General features: G+C 33.9%; 1 protein-coding gene across 1 annotated transcript; it reads right to left on the bottom strand.

The window, feature by feature from the left end:
* Positions 1-14,655: 14,655 nt before the first annotated feature.
* LOC127869335 (pantetheine hydrolase VNN2-like) lies at positions 14,656-18,556 on the bottom strand. The gene is made up of 2 exons (XM_052411831.1): positions 18,246-18,556; positions 14,656-15,717 (listed from the first exon to the last, which is right to left on the bottom strand). Exons 1-2 carry the CDS (start codon positions 18,456-18,458, stop codon positions 15,607-15,609), a joined length of 324 nt encoding a protein of 107 aa, XP_052267791.1. The 5' UTR covers positions 18,459-18,556; the 3' UTR covers positions 14,656-15,606.
* Between the last annotated feature and the right edge of the window lie 498 nt (positions 18,557-19,054).

Below are 19,054 nucleotides of genomic sequence, written 5' to 3' on the forward strand. Positions count from 1 at the left end.
TGATCAATCATGTTTGTTCTGCCACATACAACGACACTGTATGACACCTTTATAACTTAGAAGTATTATAGTAATTAATTTGTACCATACAATAAATAGTTGTCACGTCATATAAGCGTGAACAATTCGTTTTACACGCAGGTGAAAATATATACTTAACAAATTAAAATGAAACATATAAATGTAAAACTAGTAAAAATTGTTTAAATACGCAAGGTTATAAGTTATACCATTAATAAAACAATGCACTTTCGGTAATTGAAAGGATAAACAACAAAGTAAACACATTTGCAATATTAAAGTTTATAAATCAGTTTCAGAGTTATAGGCGAGAATTACAAAGTATAGACTGTAAACACTGAACAAAGAAACGACCGAGAATGAATTTATTTTTTAAAGAAAAATGCCATTATGCTTCATATTTTTTACCAATTCAAATAGGACAATATTTTTGGTGTTTACATAATCCAAAAACAAATGCGATCATATTTTTAATTTTCTAACAAAAGCAACGAATTATATTGTTGACAAGTGTATACTGTATGGGTTGCTCTAAAATATTCTAACCGGCATGAAAGACAATATTCTGGCCAAACCAAACGATATTACTGCACAGCGGTTAAAATGGCTTTACTCCTTAAATGCTAACAATTACATGTATATTAATCTCATTTCGTCTTCGAATGCGGTCCCGTCTGGGACATTGTCCGTCGAACACCCGGCTCCAGGCGTATCGGTTCTGGGAGAGTCTCCTCAGCTGTCCGCAGGCCTTGTCCATCTGCTTAATATCTGCATCCAGGTCTTGGCGCCAGATAATTGTAGTCCGCCCTCACTTCATCTCCACTTGTGGGTTCAACCTGAGATATTGCCTTGTCGTATTGGATGAATTTTTGCGAAGGGTGTGGCCTATCAATCGCAGACCTCTCTGAAAGATATCTTCTGTAAAGGGCCGCTATTTTGTTATTTTCCATCAGGGTTCGTTGGTGATCTGGTCAGCGTATTTTAAGGACCTTTCTGATGCAGGTGTTGACAAAGACCTGTGTTTTCTATGTGCAGATGACCATGGTTCTCCAGATCATAGACAAGTATTGGCTTTACGATGTCATCACTTTCCACTCTGTTTGGTATTTGTTCTTTTTTCTTTATAGTAATGAAGATGGAGTAGAGTAGTTCCACGCTCGTCTCGACGTCAGCCTAAGGCGCATCTACCGATATGCTGTCAGGTCCTGCAAACTTGCCGTTCTTCAATTACTTACGGGCGTTACGGATCTCCCTCGGCAGGTGCGGTTCGAACACGCGTATATGGTTGACAAAACATCGACAAGAGAAAAATGTGTTACCGACAACATCCCCACAAGATACAACTTTGGACACCGTAAACTAATGACACATTCACGTTCTTCACATTTGTTAACCAATTTATTAGGTCAAATGAAAAAAAAATCTCAAATGCAAACTGGTTTAAAAACAACAACATGTTTATAGTTAAATCATGCTAAATTATTTTTTTTAATGAAAAATGGCTGTGTTTGCACATATTTAAACCATCATAGGCACAATTCGCTTTAATTTCACTTGTTAAACATTTGCGATTACAATATATTCAATATACCACAAGGAATTGCTGAACGTTTCGTCTTGTTAAAAATTGCAACAGTAAGTAAAACACTAATTACTAATTTGATTAACACGTTTTTTTAATTGCAATAATGACTTCACATCTAGATCCTTGATTAGAGTTTACAAGTTTGTTGAATATTTGAACAATCTGTGAAGTTATTATTTTACTTCTTTGACCATGGGATGTAAGATTTGATTATGAAACCTCACACATTAATATGTAAAAAAAAATAAAACATGGCGACTACAGATTCTTTAATTGTTAGTGATTTTCACCGTTATGGTACTCCTGTACAATTAGAAAAACTGACAATTGTCTTGTTTAAATGAAATTTTCACTGAACATTTTCGAGCATACATATGTATTTAATGGATATAACATACACCATAGGAAAAGTTTAATTGTCAAGAAGTAAAAACACTAACGCGTGAATGCCCGATTTGTCGTTATTTACGCCACTGGGACCGCGTACATGTGTTTTCTACAAAACTTTTATTTCGAATATTATTTTATTATTATCGCTAAATATACTTTTCTTGAAATCTTTGAGATAGGACAGAATTAGGTTGACTTTCGATGAATTTTACTCTACCATATTCAACCGGTTGATTTTGGTTTGAAAAGTTTATGGGTTGAGTGCACCGAGAATTTGCCAGTCATATCAAGGACTGAATCTGTCCCTTCAGATAAGGTGAATACTTGGTAAGATTGTCAATGATATATGTTTAGATCGTCTGCGCTGAAAAACGGAGGCTTTAGGTCATGTACGATACAGTCCGCGAATGTAAATATGCACAATTTAAATTGAGTACTCAGTATTTTCTCATATACTTCAAACATATACAGAACTGAGATTATATTCAGAAATGTACTCGTTACGTTAAACACCATTTGACCAATTTTAATTGTGATACAAAAAGTAGTATTTTGCTAAACACTTAAACTAATGATTTTGTCAATCAAAGTACTTTATTTTTAACGAAAATTTTACTTGTTTTTTTAATTTAAGGAGCATATATTACATGTTTATATTTTCAGTCTTTAAATACATTCGAGATACGATATTCATATTCCGTCAGTATTCATGTCAACTCTGATATATATATAACATCTGTAGTATCCTTAAACCTCTTCCTGTAAAATTATAATAATATATTTTCGTAAAGCTTTCGGAAAGAAACATTTAAGCAGCCAAAATGGTCACAAATGTGAGTGCGCTCGTATGTGCGTCTAAGATTGTCTAGACGTAACCTTGTCAATCAGCATTTAATAATACAATACCTTAATGCAAATGTATACCACAACAAGATGACAAGATGCATGTATCGCCTAATTTCGTACCGGGTAAAGATCATTCATCATGCAATTTAAAAAATCTTACCATAAACGACCACATTGAGACAGCGTGATTCGTGTAACCTCTCCCTCAATGCCTTAATCGTCGCAGATAAAATTTGACAATAACACAGCTTGATATAATAAACATTATCGTTTATCATGCAATTTCGAAATATGTGCCAACATGTTCACCATGAAGAGACTGCATGTCCAGTAAAACAGCTGCTGCACAGGTTCCAAGCTAAATGTCACAATAAGAGGTCAATCATCTGGATCAGACCGTAACTTCATAGCTGGTCAAACACAATACTTAACAGGTTAACCACGTGAAGTCATTGTGTAACGTGTAAGACCCATGGCCCAGCGTAAGGCCAGTCTCACACTCAATGTTTTCATGGTGAAATTTGAGCAATTTTACATCTTCAATACAACTTCATAATTCATTGGAAATTTAATAAAAAGGCAAATGTTCACCTTGGGCAGATGGCTAGCCGCTTGTAAACCCTGTCTTCAAACGTTAGAATCAAGGTCACACTTAAGGGCCAAATGTTATTTTTCATGGATAATAGAGTTTGTCTCGACTGTAACTTCATTACTGGCCATCAATTGCCAAATAGCATAAACATCCTTCACCATACGAATCTAATGTATACAATGAATGCTGAGTACCTTCAGTTCAAATGTCAAGGCCATACTGAAGTAAATGCTAATTATATTGACATGATACATATTTTGGCAGAATGCAACTTTAACGGCAATTAAGCAAAAACTACACACAACATCATTCCTCATCCAGTTTAGAGGAATATTTCGGCATAAGGACTGTGTCCTCACTTAATGGTCAGGGCCACTCTTATCGCAAAATAAAAACAAAATAATTTGCAATTAGAACAGATTTGCCTTTACGACATCGATATATATAGAGTGGTTACAAAAGTGGGAGAGTGCACGTTAACGTGAGTCAGATGTTGTAGTTAAAAGTCATAAGATAACCTTAGTCTTAATAGGGCAGCTGCTAGTCGGGCACTATTTAAATTCACGCCAGTTTTAAATCAACATGGTCGAGAAGTCTTTTAATAAAGTAAATCGTCTCTGCATGCAGACCTTGAAATTAACTTTAAAATGCACTTTTCTAGTTAAATGTTACTAAATATACTTATTATTTTATCATTTATTTTAAAGCGTACACATAGTTTTTTGTTTTCATGAAATTTCATTTTAATTACTATTTTAAAAATCATCTAAACACATACTTGAATAGTGTCTCATAGTGTTCTCCTTTAATTGTTCAATATTATTTGACAAAAACGAATGATGCAAAATGACTTACAATGAGCACTTTTTTTCACCAATGATACTATCGTTTTAGGAGCACTGATAGACAATCAGTTATTATTGGTAACCAACATATTCAGAACAAACAATACTGAATAGATATTCGAATTGCATCTGGTTCATGTATATAAAAAACTGACGTTAATAAACCGACAGCGAGAATGATATCGTTAAATAGAATATAAGGGAACTAATCAGGACCGTGTTGTTATTGGAACTAAATTATTTATCTCCCAGCGTATACGGTACGGTACAGTCGAGTTGCTCTTGAACCGGATATTTAATGGCTTTGAAATTAATAAAGTGTTGCTTTTTTTTAAATAAATATTGTGTTGTAGGAGTTTTCGTTATTGTTGTTGTTATGTTTTGTAATTACCGGCTAATGTTAATAATTGCTTATGAATACACACTCGGTATCTCGTTAAACATAAAATTGACAAATGTCTGCTTTACCGACTCTCAAAGTCCTCGAAATATAATTTAAACAAATTCTATATATGTTTTAAAATTGTGAGAAACGTATTTAATGTTTTTAATCATTCGAAACAAAATACATGTGTAATTGTGTATCTAAATTGAAAAAGAGATAACTGCTGTGTTTGCAACATTGCGGTTTTCTGCTGAATGCAAGTATCTTTGTAAAATGGAAAGAAAACGCTACATTCATCTGTATTGAACACAAACAGTATAACCAACGAATACAGGTCACTCGAATAAGAAATCTTGACATTTCATTTTAGTGTTCAACTGTGTTACAAGGGTATATTACTGTAATAAAAGTCTGAATCTTTTTGGAATTATTCTGCGTTAGTTAAGGATTCATGGGAAATTGAAAATGTTTCTTGTACAAGAAAATAACCACATAATGGAATGGTTCTATGTGTGTACGTACTTGCGACAAAACTAAAGTGCCCCATTCACTTTCATTTACTTGGTCAATATTATGTTCAATGCATGAAATATGTAAGTTTTGTTAAGCGTGAAGGAGTATTTAAGGTGCATTCAATATAAAGTTTATTAAGAATAAAAAATAAGAATTTACATATTTTTATTGAAGGTCGTCATTTTCATGGTTGAGTTGAAGTCAATAACATGGTAAAGTAAAAATATGTAATATGGTAAAGTAAAGTGGATAAGATGATACAGTGGAAGTCAATAATTTGAGACACTTTAAGTCAGTGGAATGGTACAGGTTAGTTCAAAACATTAGTCATTATCAATACCGATTGCTTTATGTTCTGCATAAACAAAGACATGTTGATTACAAAAATGAAGCCTGTAAAAAGATAATTATAACGCACTCAAAAGCATTTTGTTTCCAATGTCCATGTGTTTCCTTGTTTTCTCCATTTTAAGAGTTCATTACACAATTAAAAGCAACACGCGTATGGGTATAAATCATCCGTGTTTTGTTAACCCATCTTCGTTTATCTGATTTCTACGTTGTATTGATGTCATGCACCTTGCATTCTTGGTAGTGATATTTCAGCTATTACATGATTCCGCATGTGAACCGGTTCACCTTGAAATTGAAAAACATCAGTTAGATACTTAAACCGTTTTACCTATGACCATATATTTATGTTTTCATAGTACTTTTTGAGAAAGACCCGGCAGCAAGCAATATTGGACTTGTTCAATTATGTTTATCGGCAGACCTCCGTGAACATTCAAACACGTTATAAGTGATAGAGGACATTTGTTCATGTCAGTGTAAGATCGATTGTTGTTTCACGAGTGATCATAGAAATTGTATTTTCACGAGTGGCGCAGCTATGCAAATGCATAGCGTGCTCGTACACAGCAGCCTTGAAAGTGTTTGAAGTTTCACCAATGACCATTGGCGCATAAGCGCAGATCAAGCAAACGATCCCAAACAAGTGTAGCAGAGCTGATCGTTCTTCTCTAATCCGCAACGTGCGAGGTATTTATATCATTTTACCAGACAAACACTTGTGCTTTTCACACGGCTATTTTAAACTATCAACACGTGTTCTTGTCGTAAGATATAAAAGGATACACTTTATCCTTGACACCGTTTACTGTTAACAAAGTGCGAACATTGAGTTCTGAATTAAAAACGCGCAATTAACTTTACAAAAATTACCAAAACTTATAAATATTTGTACTTAAACAGGCATTTAAACAAACGCATATTTGTATGTTTTAAAATGACTTCTATTTCTATTATTGACATTATAATATTTAAACTTTATCTGAGCTGCCTCAAAGCAAAACGAATCTGCACGCCGTGTAAATCTAATTATGATCAAACACTCGTTGCGGTCATGAACGACGCTTAACGCTAGAACAAGTATATTACAAAATGTATAATAAAGTGAATGCGTTAAAATAAACATACTTTCTGCAAAGATAGGTACTAGACAACAGCGATATCGAAACAAGTGTACAAGCTAGATGATTTATATATTAATTTTATAGATTAATAAATAAATTAACATTATCGACGCATTCGAAAATACTCTTGTTTGGTCAAAATAGTTTTATTTGAACAGGTTTTAAAAACTTTTTGGATATACTTTTCATTTGTTATATGTCTTCAATTCTTAATATAACCGTACCGTGTTACCTGTCGCATGTAGTACATGAAATGCTTCTGAATCCGGAGTTTTGTAACATCCCTCTAAAACGTACGCTATGCATAGAACTATTCCATTACATTTAGCGTCGGGAAAAAGTTTATGGTTTCTATTTAGAGGGAACAGGTTAAGGCTCTTTTTTTAAATTTAGAACCGATATAACATGGTATTAAAATAAATGAAAAAAGGAACATAGTCAATGTGGCCATAATATGTTACATGTGTGTAGTACATTCAAAGCAAAAAGACAACAATAAACGTGTGTCCAAATATTTATTTATAGAAACACCAAACCTACAAGGTGAAAACAGACCTGTCAAGTCTCACGCTTTCAGCAGCGAGGGAGTCACGCTTTTGAGCTTCGCATCACACTTTCAGGCCTATTTGAGCATTTTTGACACTTTTGATAAGCCTTGGGTCAAAAGGGATTTTCATGTCGATGATAGACCTGTCAAGTCACTTTACAGCCATTTGCACCATTTCTCGTTACTTTTCTGATGAAATGAAAGGGTACTAGTTTGACAGGAAACATAACAAATTAAAGGTTTAAGCGTTATTTTATTTCCTATTTATCAGTAAGGTCAAGTTTGCTCTCTGCAAAAAATGTTTGAATGTTCGCCGAAGAAAAGGTCCAAGAAGCTATTGGAGCTGCTAAGCGTAACAACACAATACACGACATCGTATCCTGGCAATGCGGAGGCGTCATATACATGTGTTATTGTTTTTTAGTTTGCTGACGTTTGACGCTACAGCATATGAAATCCCATATGTTCAGCATATTTTATGAAGAACTGTTTCGTACTGATACGAAAAGACCCGATAAACATTTACCGAATTCATTCAATCAATACACACACACAAAATAAAAAATCGACTTTCACTTTAAATTCGGACGTTTTTAGTCTTTATATCTAACTGTTTGTTTTTTCCTTAGACCATTTTGTTTAAAGAAACTTGTTAACAGTTGTGCATATTCACAATTTAAAGAAGTAATACAAACGGTTAAGCTTGTATTCATTATATAACAAAAAGCGAAATAACAGTTCTGAAAAAGATTTATATTAATAGTTCGGCTGTGGACGATCATTAATCAAGATGTTTAAATTAATAAAAAAAATCGTCTGTGACGCTTTTTATCTTCACATTACGGGTACCACTAACATTAATTTTTTAGCTGGATCTTAAAATAGCATGTCTGGTTTATTGGTAGCAAGTTTGTATAAGTGTTACCTTGAATTTAAAGATATTAACAACCATAAATTCAAAATTTGCATTGAATTAGTTATACAATTTAGAAAATGACGTGTTCATGTTCAAACTATTGTTGTTTTAATACATGTTAAGTCTTTAAATTGCATGGTGTAAATGTATGCGTTTATATAAAATCTTGGGGTGGGGTACAGATGTTTCCTAAACTGACGCCCGACCTTGTAATACACCACTCGCACTCTGACTCACCATGGAGCCTGGACATGTATGTGACCAATAATTATAAATAAATTGAGGTAAACTTCAAATAGTAATATATGCAATATATTGTACCACTCACTAATGCACCACTTATCACAACACAAGCAGAAGTCAACATGTAGTTCCATACCGAATTAAATTTGAGTACATTAACACAACACTGATACTAATTCCTAACTGCAACACTATTTTGTGAATAAAATTGGTCAGCATTGCTTGGAAGAATTGGCTGTGTTTTTTTCCAAAATTGCATATTACTGGACAAACTCTCATAAATAAATGGATATGTCTAAATATCATCTCTAAAGACATAAACATGCAGACGTTTAAATAACTTTGTACATTATTACGTGGATCATAACTTAAAGAACTTTTTGTCACGCATCATTCTGTCGAATCATCGTTATGTATTTTCTGCGTAAAGAAAGGATTTGTAATTTAATGCAAATAAACAAAATCCTCCCTGCATTATGGTCTCTTTATAATTTGTATAACGAAAAACTGGAGTTTGTACTATAGACACCACGTTTTTAAATATTGTCAAAAATATTTGTAAAAAAAGAAATTGGTTAATTGGTATTTGCTAACTGTGCAGTTTACGCAATCTTTCTAAATATATTTATAATTCAGATAAGTAGATCTCACGCATAATGCAAGCTTGGTACAATTGTGAATTCTATGACACACAAAACTGGAGGTAATGGCGATGATGTATCCCTTGATAATAAGCGCATGGCAATTTGCCGAAATCTCACGAACAACATGGCATGAAAGGCCCTTTCGTCTCATTATCTTTCAGTTTCGATAGGGTTATGTTTGAAATTACTACAGAGTAGAGCAAGATGAAAAGATATAGCTGACATTTCAACACTACTTCGTGTTTCAAGTGTTTTTTCTAGTATTTTTGTTTGAATTGTAACAAAACCAGACATCATTATCTCATATAAAATATTGTGCATTTGTTAGCATATTAAGATCCTTTTTCAAATGCATGTTCGAGTATCTTTTTTCTTTCCACTGATTCGGAATATGTGTATCACGTTACTTACAGATGTTCTTAAATAGAACCATTTTCTAGATCCACCATTTCTCTGCTGTGGTACAAAGGCTGTTTTTTGCAGCCGAAGTATATTCAGAATGAGTCATTTACTGCCTATTAGATTATATATTTTTCTAGAAGATTGTGGTCATACTCAACAAAATACTCATAGCTTAAATAAGTGAAATTGTAACTTCGAAACGAAGCAATAAACAAATGCATTTATTATTTTATTAAGGTAAAATTGTCTAAAGGTGCTGATTCAAAAGAACGTAATGCTGTAAAGCATATTATATCTGCGATACTGAGGATTAATCTAATATTTTTATAATGTTGGGTTAGAAAAATGTTTAGCCAATCGGCTCTTTTTTATGGAACCATTCTGATGAGAATAAACTGACTCGGTGTTGCAGAAAAAAGTAGTTTCCTGCAATAAGAGTCTTCGAAACACACCCTTTTACATTACCCGAAGCTCCCATTGATGGCTAAAACGTGTATTTTTTAGACGGATTCCATAATGATTTAGAAAACAGTTAAACCGTTTAATTAAAACATTATTAGTACTAAACCACACACCAATAATTAAAGGTTTAACACGGTTAAGCTCTATTCTATTAAGCTGAGAAATCGGAACGAAACAAATGTATCCACGTTTAAAGATATAATAATGTTTGCAATCCTACATTTATGGTATCCGTATGTCTTATGTTTATGCAAAACCTTATCATGTGGATATTGATAATAAAATCTGTATTAAAGCTTAGATTGCATTTCAGCAAATGCAATCATTTGTATATTGTTGTAACACATGGTACATGTATATTGTTGTAACACATGGTGCATGTATATTGTTGTAACACATGGTGCATGTATATTGTTGTAACACATGGTGCATGTATATTGTTGTAACACATGGTGCATGTATATTGTTGTAACACATGGTGCATGTATATTGTTGTAACACATGGTGCATGTATATTGTTGTAACACATGGTACATGTATATTGTTGTAACACATGGTGCATGTATATTGTTGTAACACATGGTACATGTATATTGTTGTAACACATGGCACATGTATATTGTTGTAACACATGGTGCATGTATATTGTTGTAACACATGGTGCATGTATATTGTTGTAACACATGGTACATGTATATTGTTGTAACACATGATACATGTATATTGTTGTAACACATGGTGCATGTATATTGTTGTAACACATGGTACATGTATATTGTTGTAACACATGGCACATGTATATTTAACTCGGATATGCTTGCTTAAATCTGAACAAATTCAAATAAGCGATATAATTACGTTACTTGGATACTATTCTATGCAAAATTTGTACTCAAACAATGCAGTCAATTATACATAGTGTAATCAGGCTTTTGATAGACGCCAATTTGGGCTTATACACGTAGTTGCTTGTCACTGATAAGTGGAGTGTCTTTTCAAATAGTTCATGTTATTTACTGAGGCAAAGAGTTGTCGTGAATATATTCTTCAATATTTGATACTTGCTGAAACTGAATATGCATCCATGAAAGCATCTGTGGTCCGTATGACTAAACAAACTAGTCAATGTCAAATTATATGTAAAATACATGTTATATTCAACAAGCCATCTTACGAACTGCCTGTCAAACGAATGGCATATAAAGATGATCGGATAAAAACAACTGCATACAGCAGATCAACGTCGATGTGATTGTAAAAAGTATAACTTTCACAAACGTTCACATGCCATCAGCCAAAAGGAGCGTTTCAAAAAGTACCAGTTAAGTATGTTTTCGAAACAGCGATATCCCATGACATTGTGCATACTAATTTAACTTCTGCATTGTTTTATTATTACTGTTCAAAGGTCAAAAGATTATGCTTTGGGATGCAATTGTCACCAGTCCTCCTATTCAGCAGTTCCCCTTTTTTTTATAAAATGATGTATATACCTTTTATTGGTGTTACGTGCCTTTTTAAAACGTACATTTGTATGCAATCAATGTAGTCAACCCAATCTTCATGCACCTGATTCTCGATTTCCTAAATGGGTGGAAGCATGTTAATCGTCGACGATATTTTGCACTGAGCAACCTACATGTAATACCATGTAATAGATAATAACAGTTGTCTTACTGCTCCATTTTCCTCCTATCTCTGTCTTTTGGAAGGTACATGATATAATAAGAAACGACTCTGATAAAATAAGATTGCACATGTAATTCCTAAATTTGCCATAACTTTAGACATTGCTTGTTTGCGCTATCGCCTGTTGTCGACGGGGGACGTACCAACATTTCATTTTAATGAAATATCACTATGGCTTTTATCGTAAGATTGTCTTGTGTAAAGCACCCTTAGAAACACTGGCGATGTAATTGTTACTTTAATATCTGTCAAAACGTTTTGGTAATTTAATGAAAAAAATATCAATGTGTATGCTATGAAACAACTTGCCTTCAATCCCAAAAAAATCTTTAAGTCCGTGATTAGTTTCGAACAAGTATCAATATCAACCTAATTAATTGCGTACCATTATTTTCGCAATCTTTGCCTTAAATTGTTAATGTTGATTTCATAGAGACACATGTCTTGGAATCAATTTACTGCGTCAGTGTTTCATTAAAGACTTGGTTAGCGTTTTTTGTCAAATTTTGGACAAATATTAGGCCCCATTCTCTATGTAAAAAACTATGTGATTTTCCAAAATAACTGCCTACAAAGCCCAATATAGTGTTCAATTGTTTGATTATAAATATTAACTTGTACTTTAGCCATAGTTGTTAATTGAACAATAGTAAAAATGACATTGTAAACACGTGTATTCTCAATTACTAAATATTTTCCAGCACAAAAACAACAACACAAAACTACTTATTTTTTTCCCAATCCAGGGGCCTCGGCCCAATATCCAAAATTTTGGGAAAAAAATTGCTTGGTATTCATCGCAATTCAATTTATAATTAAACAGGTCCATCAAGAAGGTAATTAAATCGCAATTCATATAAATATCCATTATTAAAATTGAGATAGACTGTACGATTTTTATTTAAATACTCTATTTAATGTTAAGAGTAAGTTTGAAAATCCTATTAGTGTGCTCGTGAGTTTACTCATCTTACGTGACGAGTGACATTTTGAACAATTAATGAAATCACACAATTCGCATTCGGTCTTATTGTATTTCTATCTAAATTAAGATTTTACACCTACTATAAGTATGCGCTGCAAATTGTGTTATTACTTATTACTGGAATAAAATGAACAAGATTACCAACCTTACTTCATGAACGGTTCTGCTGACTTCACAAAATAACTTACGAGCGCGTATCGAATAAAAAGAGCGAAAAGTTAAATTGACAATTTAAATATTGCAAACAATTATTTTTACATAAGTTTTTGCCTGACCTGGCCTGAAGAAAGATAACCATCAAAACATAAAGGAGAAGGAAAAAGCAGCAGTCCGTGAAGGAAGAAATAATTCAAAGACGTTGGCGATTGATAGACCACATCCTTTGCAAGCCTGCATCCTATGGCAATCTCTCACATGGAACCCCCAAGGAAAGAGGAAGAGAGGGGGACCTAGAAACACGCGTAACAGCGACCTTTAGAGACTCGCCCAAAATCGAGACGCCTGGTGGAAGCCGGTCGGTTGCCTTTGTCCGAAACGGGATCCCGGGCAAAGATGAAGATACTGATGACATGGGCGTTACTCAACCACACAAATTCAAATAGCTTAGGGTAATTGTTTGTGAAGTCCGCAATTAAGAACTGATTACACACTGCTCATTTATATTTTCTTCCTGATCTTGGCAGTTGGTTTAGATAGGTCATACGCATGCTGTTGTAACGGGCAATATGCTCGACCGATCATCACTTTCACTTTAAACAAAATTAACTCAAGAGTCTTTGTAAGTGCTGTTCCAACAACAACAAAAAAGTCTCTTGAACGACTTAATCAATAAAGTTTAATTGTAAATCGGTTTTGTGTACATATGAAAAGAATATTTATATTGTTTTAATATATTTTGTGATGATACGTACATACGAACACTCAATTCAACACAGAAATTACTGGCGTCTTAGTATCCGAGCATTGACTGAATATTGTTGCTAATTTCCCGAAAAGTAATTATCGAGTCATTTAATACATCCGACCATGTGAAATGATGCCAACATATTAAAACTTAAACCATACTTATTTTAACGTGGTTTTGAAGTTTGCTAAAAGCTGATTTAATCCGGCTTAACATGTCTGAGCTACAGGCTTCGAAGGTAATTAATAAATAGCAATTCTAGTGTCACTGAACAATAATAACAGAAATAGTATGTATGAGCAATACATTCCTGTTTTTATTGACCGTCTTTAATAATCGTCTTCTAGATTTCATATTGAAGATAAAATAGTAGACATATATATATGCTAGTGTGAATTGAACATTCAAGTTATCATGTTTGTTTTACATTCTTGATACCAGCTGTCCAAATATCCACTTATATCCACTTATAAATTGATATATACAATTACGTGTACATAAACTTTAAATTTGCTTAAGTAACACTTCTGCGCGTTTAAAAAGTATGGTACATTCGAGCATTCAATACGTATTTTAAACAAGTCGCGATTTCGTTAATAGGTTAAGATAATTATTACTACTCAAAGGAATTTCTGAAACTCGCATGTGTTCGTCTATACAAGACAAATCACCAATCGACGAAAAATACCTGCCAAATTCAAAAACGAACTTGAAAATTACGTTAATCGTTACCACTTTTTAAACATGTATTAAGAAGAAAATGTAAAGTTTTCGATGAAATACGGACTTAATTGTTATCTACGTTGTGTGGGTCGTGCGATGCATCATGAAAAATAGCTGTGACGTTAATATTAAGTGTCTTGTCAGACAAGAAATACTCAGCGTAATGGTTTCTTATAGCCCGTGATATGAGGCACAGTATCCCTTCGCCATCGATTAGTTAAGAAATCAGACATTTACATATTAAATTATGTAGTGTTGACAATAGCAACCTTAAAGTAAACACTTGTGAAAGTTTACGAAAATGATGAATTACCTTAGTTTTCTTGCCGGGATTGTATGCGTGCGGGCCCTGGATTATTATGAATAGATTCCGACCATTGCTATACACAATTTTTTTTACAGTACTGCTATCATTTATCTCTGTTATAAAGGTAAGATGTTATACAGTACATTTCGTAGTGGGTTGCAAAACAAACAGGGTTAATGGCTTAATTGAGATGACGTTTTAATCACATACAATTCATATACAAGCACAAGCGAATTATTTAAGATTTTTTAAATCAATGCTTTTATACACACTTAACGTAATTAATGTAAATCAATGTCATTTGACCGGCACTGGAGTAAGCTCCCGAGTTTTCAAATCAAATTTATGTTGCACTGGAATTTGAACCTCGTTTTCCACTGTGTGACGTCTGTTTAATCACGTGAATACACCCGACCAAATACTGCGCCTACTGCAAGTGTAGACGGAAGCGGTTTGTTGACTTGTAGGTGCTCTCCGCTGAACGCCCAGCTACGTGGATAGTCGGTTAGTAGGAAATCAGAGTCGCCTTGCAGAAGAACCTCTAGGTAAAGGTAAGATGACGAGAAATTCCCATAGATTTCGAAACTCCCCATGTCCGGTTTGAAGAGCCCGTCAATGTGGTCGTTACATGAAACGTTTAACTGTGATCTGAGACATCTTATTACCGTACACGCCTAGATGTAATAATTTCCGTCATAGGTGTTAAGTCCATCAAAAGCTCCTAAGGCGTAAAATTCCTCTGGAGCACTGACTGAATAAAGGACTGGCAAAGTGTTGTTTTCGACGTGCAAATCATGATCGGTGTTGTTGCTGTCGTTGGGGTGATGGTGATTGGCATTAGACGCATGTTCTCGTTTTTGGAGAGTTACAACGGAACTTGTATCTTTGATGGTGTATGCAACATGACAGCAAAGCTTGTTATTGCATACGGACGCATTTCCAACACCGGGATGTAGTTTTACAAGAGAATGCAAGTCATGGAAGAGCAGAGCTGTAAACACGGGTTCATTTGTGTTAGCTACCTGATGGGATTCTGTACCTGGCCTCGGGGACTGGTCTCCAGAAGCAGTCTTCTGATCACCGGAACAAGCAGCATCGCTTGGATGTTGAACAATAGGAATCTCCCGAACAATCAGCTGCCCGCCACTTTCATTACTGGTGTTGTAGTAATATCCGGCCGCTCCTTGTGGCGTGTAGATACCGCTGCCACGAAAACCCATTGCGGGAAGATGTAAGTTCGCTCCTAGGAAATTAACACCGAGGGGAAATAACCAAATGTATGTGTTATTGTTGGCTCTAAAAGCCGTTTCGAGACTGGAAAAGATTATGTTTTATAGACACGTTTCGTTGAAGAAAACAATATGCAGGGTTGGTACAAATCATCTGAAACTCTTTCGGATTTGAATGAATAATAAACATATACATCGACTTTAATGGTACTTTACTCTATTATCTTTATGTTATTTAATTTGGAATGCAAACGAACCTAAAACGACAATTTAACTGTAATAGATTAATCTTTTTACAATGTTAAAATATTATCTTCCATTTGTTAACTAGAGGCCCGACCCGATAGCCTGACAGACACTTTGACTCGGGTATTTATTTACCCTCTTAATCGGATTTGTTCAGATGCCCGGGGGAGCGCGAGATTCAGAACAAGAGATGTGTTTGTCAGAAACACAATATCCCCTATTGCGCCGCTTTGAAATAAAATTTCAATATATCATTTGGCAGGTTTAGAAATTATCTCCCTTTTAAAGCTCATTACTTCCTTTGGATTGTATTTTTTAATTTTTACCTTGAAGGATGACCTTGACCTTTAACCACTCAAAATGTGCAGCTTCATGACATAAACATGCATGCCAAATATCACGTAGCTATCTTCAATATTAAAAAAGTTATAACCAAACTTTTACGAAGGTTTTGGGACACACACATACAATGAATGAATGACAGACATACAGACAGACAGACAGGCCAAAAACAAATACCCCCGATCGTTCGATCCGTGGTCATAAAAACATTTTAAGGAGCACCCATCGATAAGAAGCATATCAGATACGATTTTTGGAAATTCAGTATGATATTACGTTCAGCCTGAATGTCACATATAAAACTATAGACGTATTGTAAATGATATTTTAAAACGAAAAATAAAAGGTAGATTTTTGTTGTTTCATAAATAGTTGCAATTAGTGAAAATGTTTAGCGTGTATCGTAAGAGAATCAAACGTTTGTCTATGCTGCCAGGGAAATATAAAGAGTGAAAGATCGTTTTATTATTGCATGTAATATGTGGCTGAATATGGTTTATTTCCTCACTTTGTTAATTAAATTTTCTTTCACAAAATGTTATCCGAAAACTTGTAAATACGCATATCTTTAAATGTTAAATGCTATTGCAAACATCGTTTAAGATAGATATCCGTGTCATGATTCAGTAACTTGTTTAAAAGTAATTCGTTTTATGTTATTATGAAGGTTTTAATGGTACCATGATCGAAATATCTAACAGGAAAAGAATGTCTATTTGCTATAGCAATCAATTCAAGGTAGACTTAATTAAATGAACGTGTGTATCCGCAACGAACATATTTTATGAAGTCAATAGTAAGAATTACAAACGGAGGCAAGGACGTGTTGATGAATTAGTATTTATCATGCTATTCATATGTGAATATATATACGTTCTTGTGTCCTTAAACTCTTTGCGATAGCAAATTCGTATTTGTTTTTATTTTTCACATTATCAAAATTACGATACGTGAAAAATACAATACAGATATACATTTTTAGCGCTAAGAACTGGCATTTATGTAGTCCGTTTCTATAACATACACAATTGGCTTATATAAAATGTCGTATCATTTTAGCTTATATATTTGTGTACATCATAGACTTGTATGAAAGAGCTAAAGTCCACCGCGAACATGTGGAAATTTTAACCATAATGTATTGTCAATTACTTTCGAACACGATCTAATATCACCAAAAACGCGCCATACATTGGACGATAGGGTTTCAACTGGTAACATCTGGTATCATCGCGTCAGTTTATATATGGGATCAAAGTATTGTAGTTCAAATCACTGACTATACGAGATTATTCATTTTCAAATATATTTTTATTCTGCAAGAAATGTCTTCAATTAAAAAACACTTTAAACACCTAATGCATATTACAGAATTTAGTTATTTAACTTAAAAAAATAGATTTGATAAAAAAACATGTCTGACAGGTTTTTCGAAAAGAGTTTGTCAAGATTTTATATCTATACGCACATGGTTGTAAACGAAATGCAGAACCCATTTTACATGTTATAACATAGACATTTATTTATTTGTATTTATATAACAAGTCGTTAGAAAAACATAAACATACAGTTTAATCAAAGTATTTTTAATTAGTTGTTAGCAACACTTAATGTGTCAAGTTTTTATTAATTGGGGCAAAAACCAACTAGGAAACGTAGGAATTATGGAGTACAAGTTAGGGCGTTTACATAGGCTTTAAGGATTGTTCACGTAACGTATAGCTCAACTGGATATTTACCGGTTCTGTAGTGAGTGTAATTATAATTATTTAACATCAGTTAAATTGTTTTAATACCCTTTCCGACCCGAACTATCTAGGGAGGAACCGAGTTCAAATTATTTTTTTATGGATTTGCGAGTGCGGGTTAGACGGTTACGCCGAAAAACAACAACTCAAAGGGAACATGTAGTCACTTCAATTTGGTCTGATTAGATTTTAAACATATGTCTTACCATGCTTGCCGCAAGTGTAGCCGTTTCTTGATACACACGGATGTTGACCATCATGGCCTCTACCGCCTGATCACGTTGCATTGGAACGATGGAAACATTAGGCAGATGCACAGCGTGCTCGTACACAGCAGCCTTGAAAGTGTTTGAAGTTTCACCAATGACCATTTGCGCAAAAGCGCAGATCAAGCAAACGATCCCAAACGAGTGTAGCATAGCTGATCTTTATTCTCTCATCCGCAAAGAAGACACAGTTTCAGGAAGACATGCGAGGTGTTTATATCATTTTACCAGACAAACACTTGTGCTTTTCACACGACTGTTTAAAACTATCAACACGTGTTCTTATCGTAAGATATAAAAGGATACACTTTATCCTTGACATCGTTTGCTGTTTACAAATTGCGTACCTTGTGTTCTGAATTAAAAATGCACAATTACATGTAATAATAAAAATTAAAAAATTACCAAAACTTATAAATATTTGTACATATACCGATGTTTAAATAGACGCATATTTGCATGTTTTTAAAATGACTTCTATTTCTATTTTTGATGACATAATACTTTTAAAACGTTATCTGAACTGACTTTAAACAAAACGAATCTGCACGACGTATGCAGTCTAATTATGACCATACACTCATTTCGGTCACGAACGACGCTTAACACTAGACCAAGTATATTCAAATGAAGTGAATGCGTTAAAATGAACATACTATCTGCACAGATACTTACTAGACAATAACGATACCGAAACAAGTGTATAATCTATATATTTATTGTACAGACAAATCAACATATTTACATTA

This window comes from Dreissena polymorpha, chromosome 2, assembly GCF_020536995.1.
Source record: "Dreissena polymorpha isolate Duluth1 chromosome 2, UMN_Dpol_1.0, whole genome shotgun sequence".
In the NCBI taxonomy this organism is placed as follows: Eukaryota; Metazoa; Mollusca; class Bivalvia; order Myida; family Dreissenidae; genus Dreissena; species Dreissena polymorpha.

Coding starts and splice junctions, on each gene's coding strand:
- LOC127869335 (XM_052411831.1), bottom strand. CDS start 18,458: ATGCTACACTCGTTTGGGATCGTTTGCTTGATCTGCGCTTTTGCGCAA. Junction 15,718..18,245: donor CTACACTTGCGGCAAGCATG/GTAAGACATATG, acceptor TTAATTTCCTAG/GAGCGAACTTACATCTTCCC.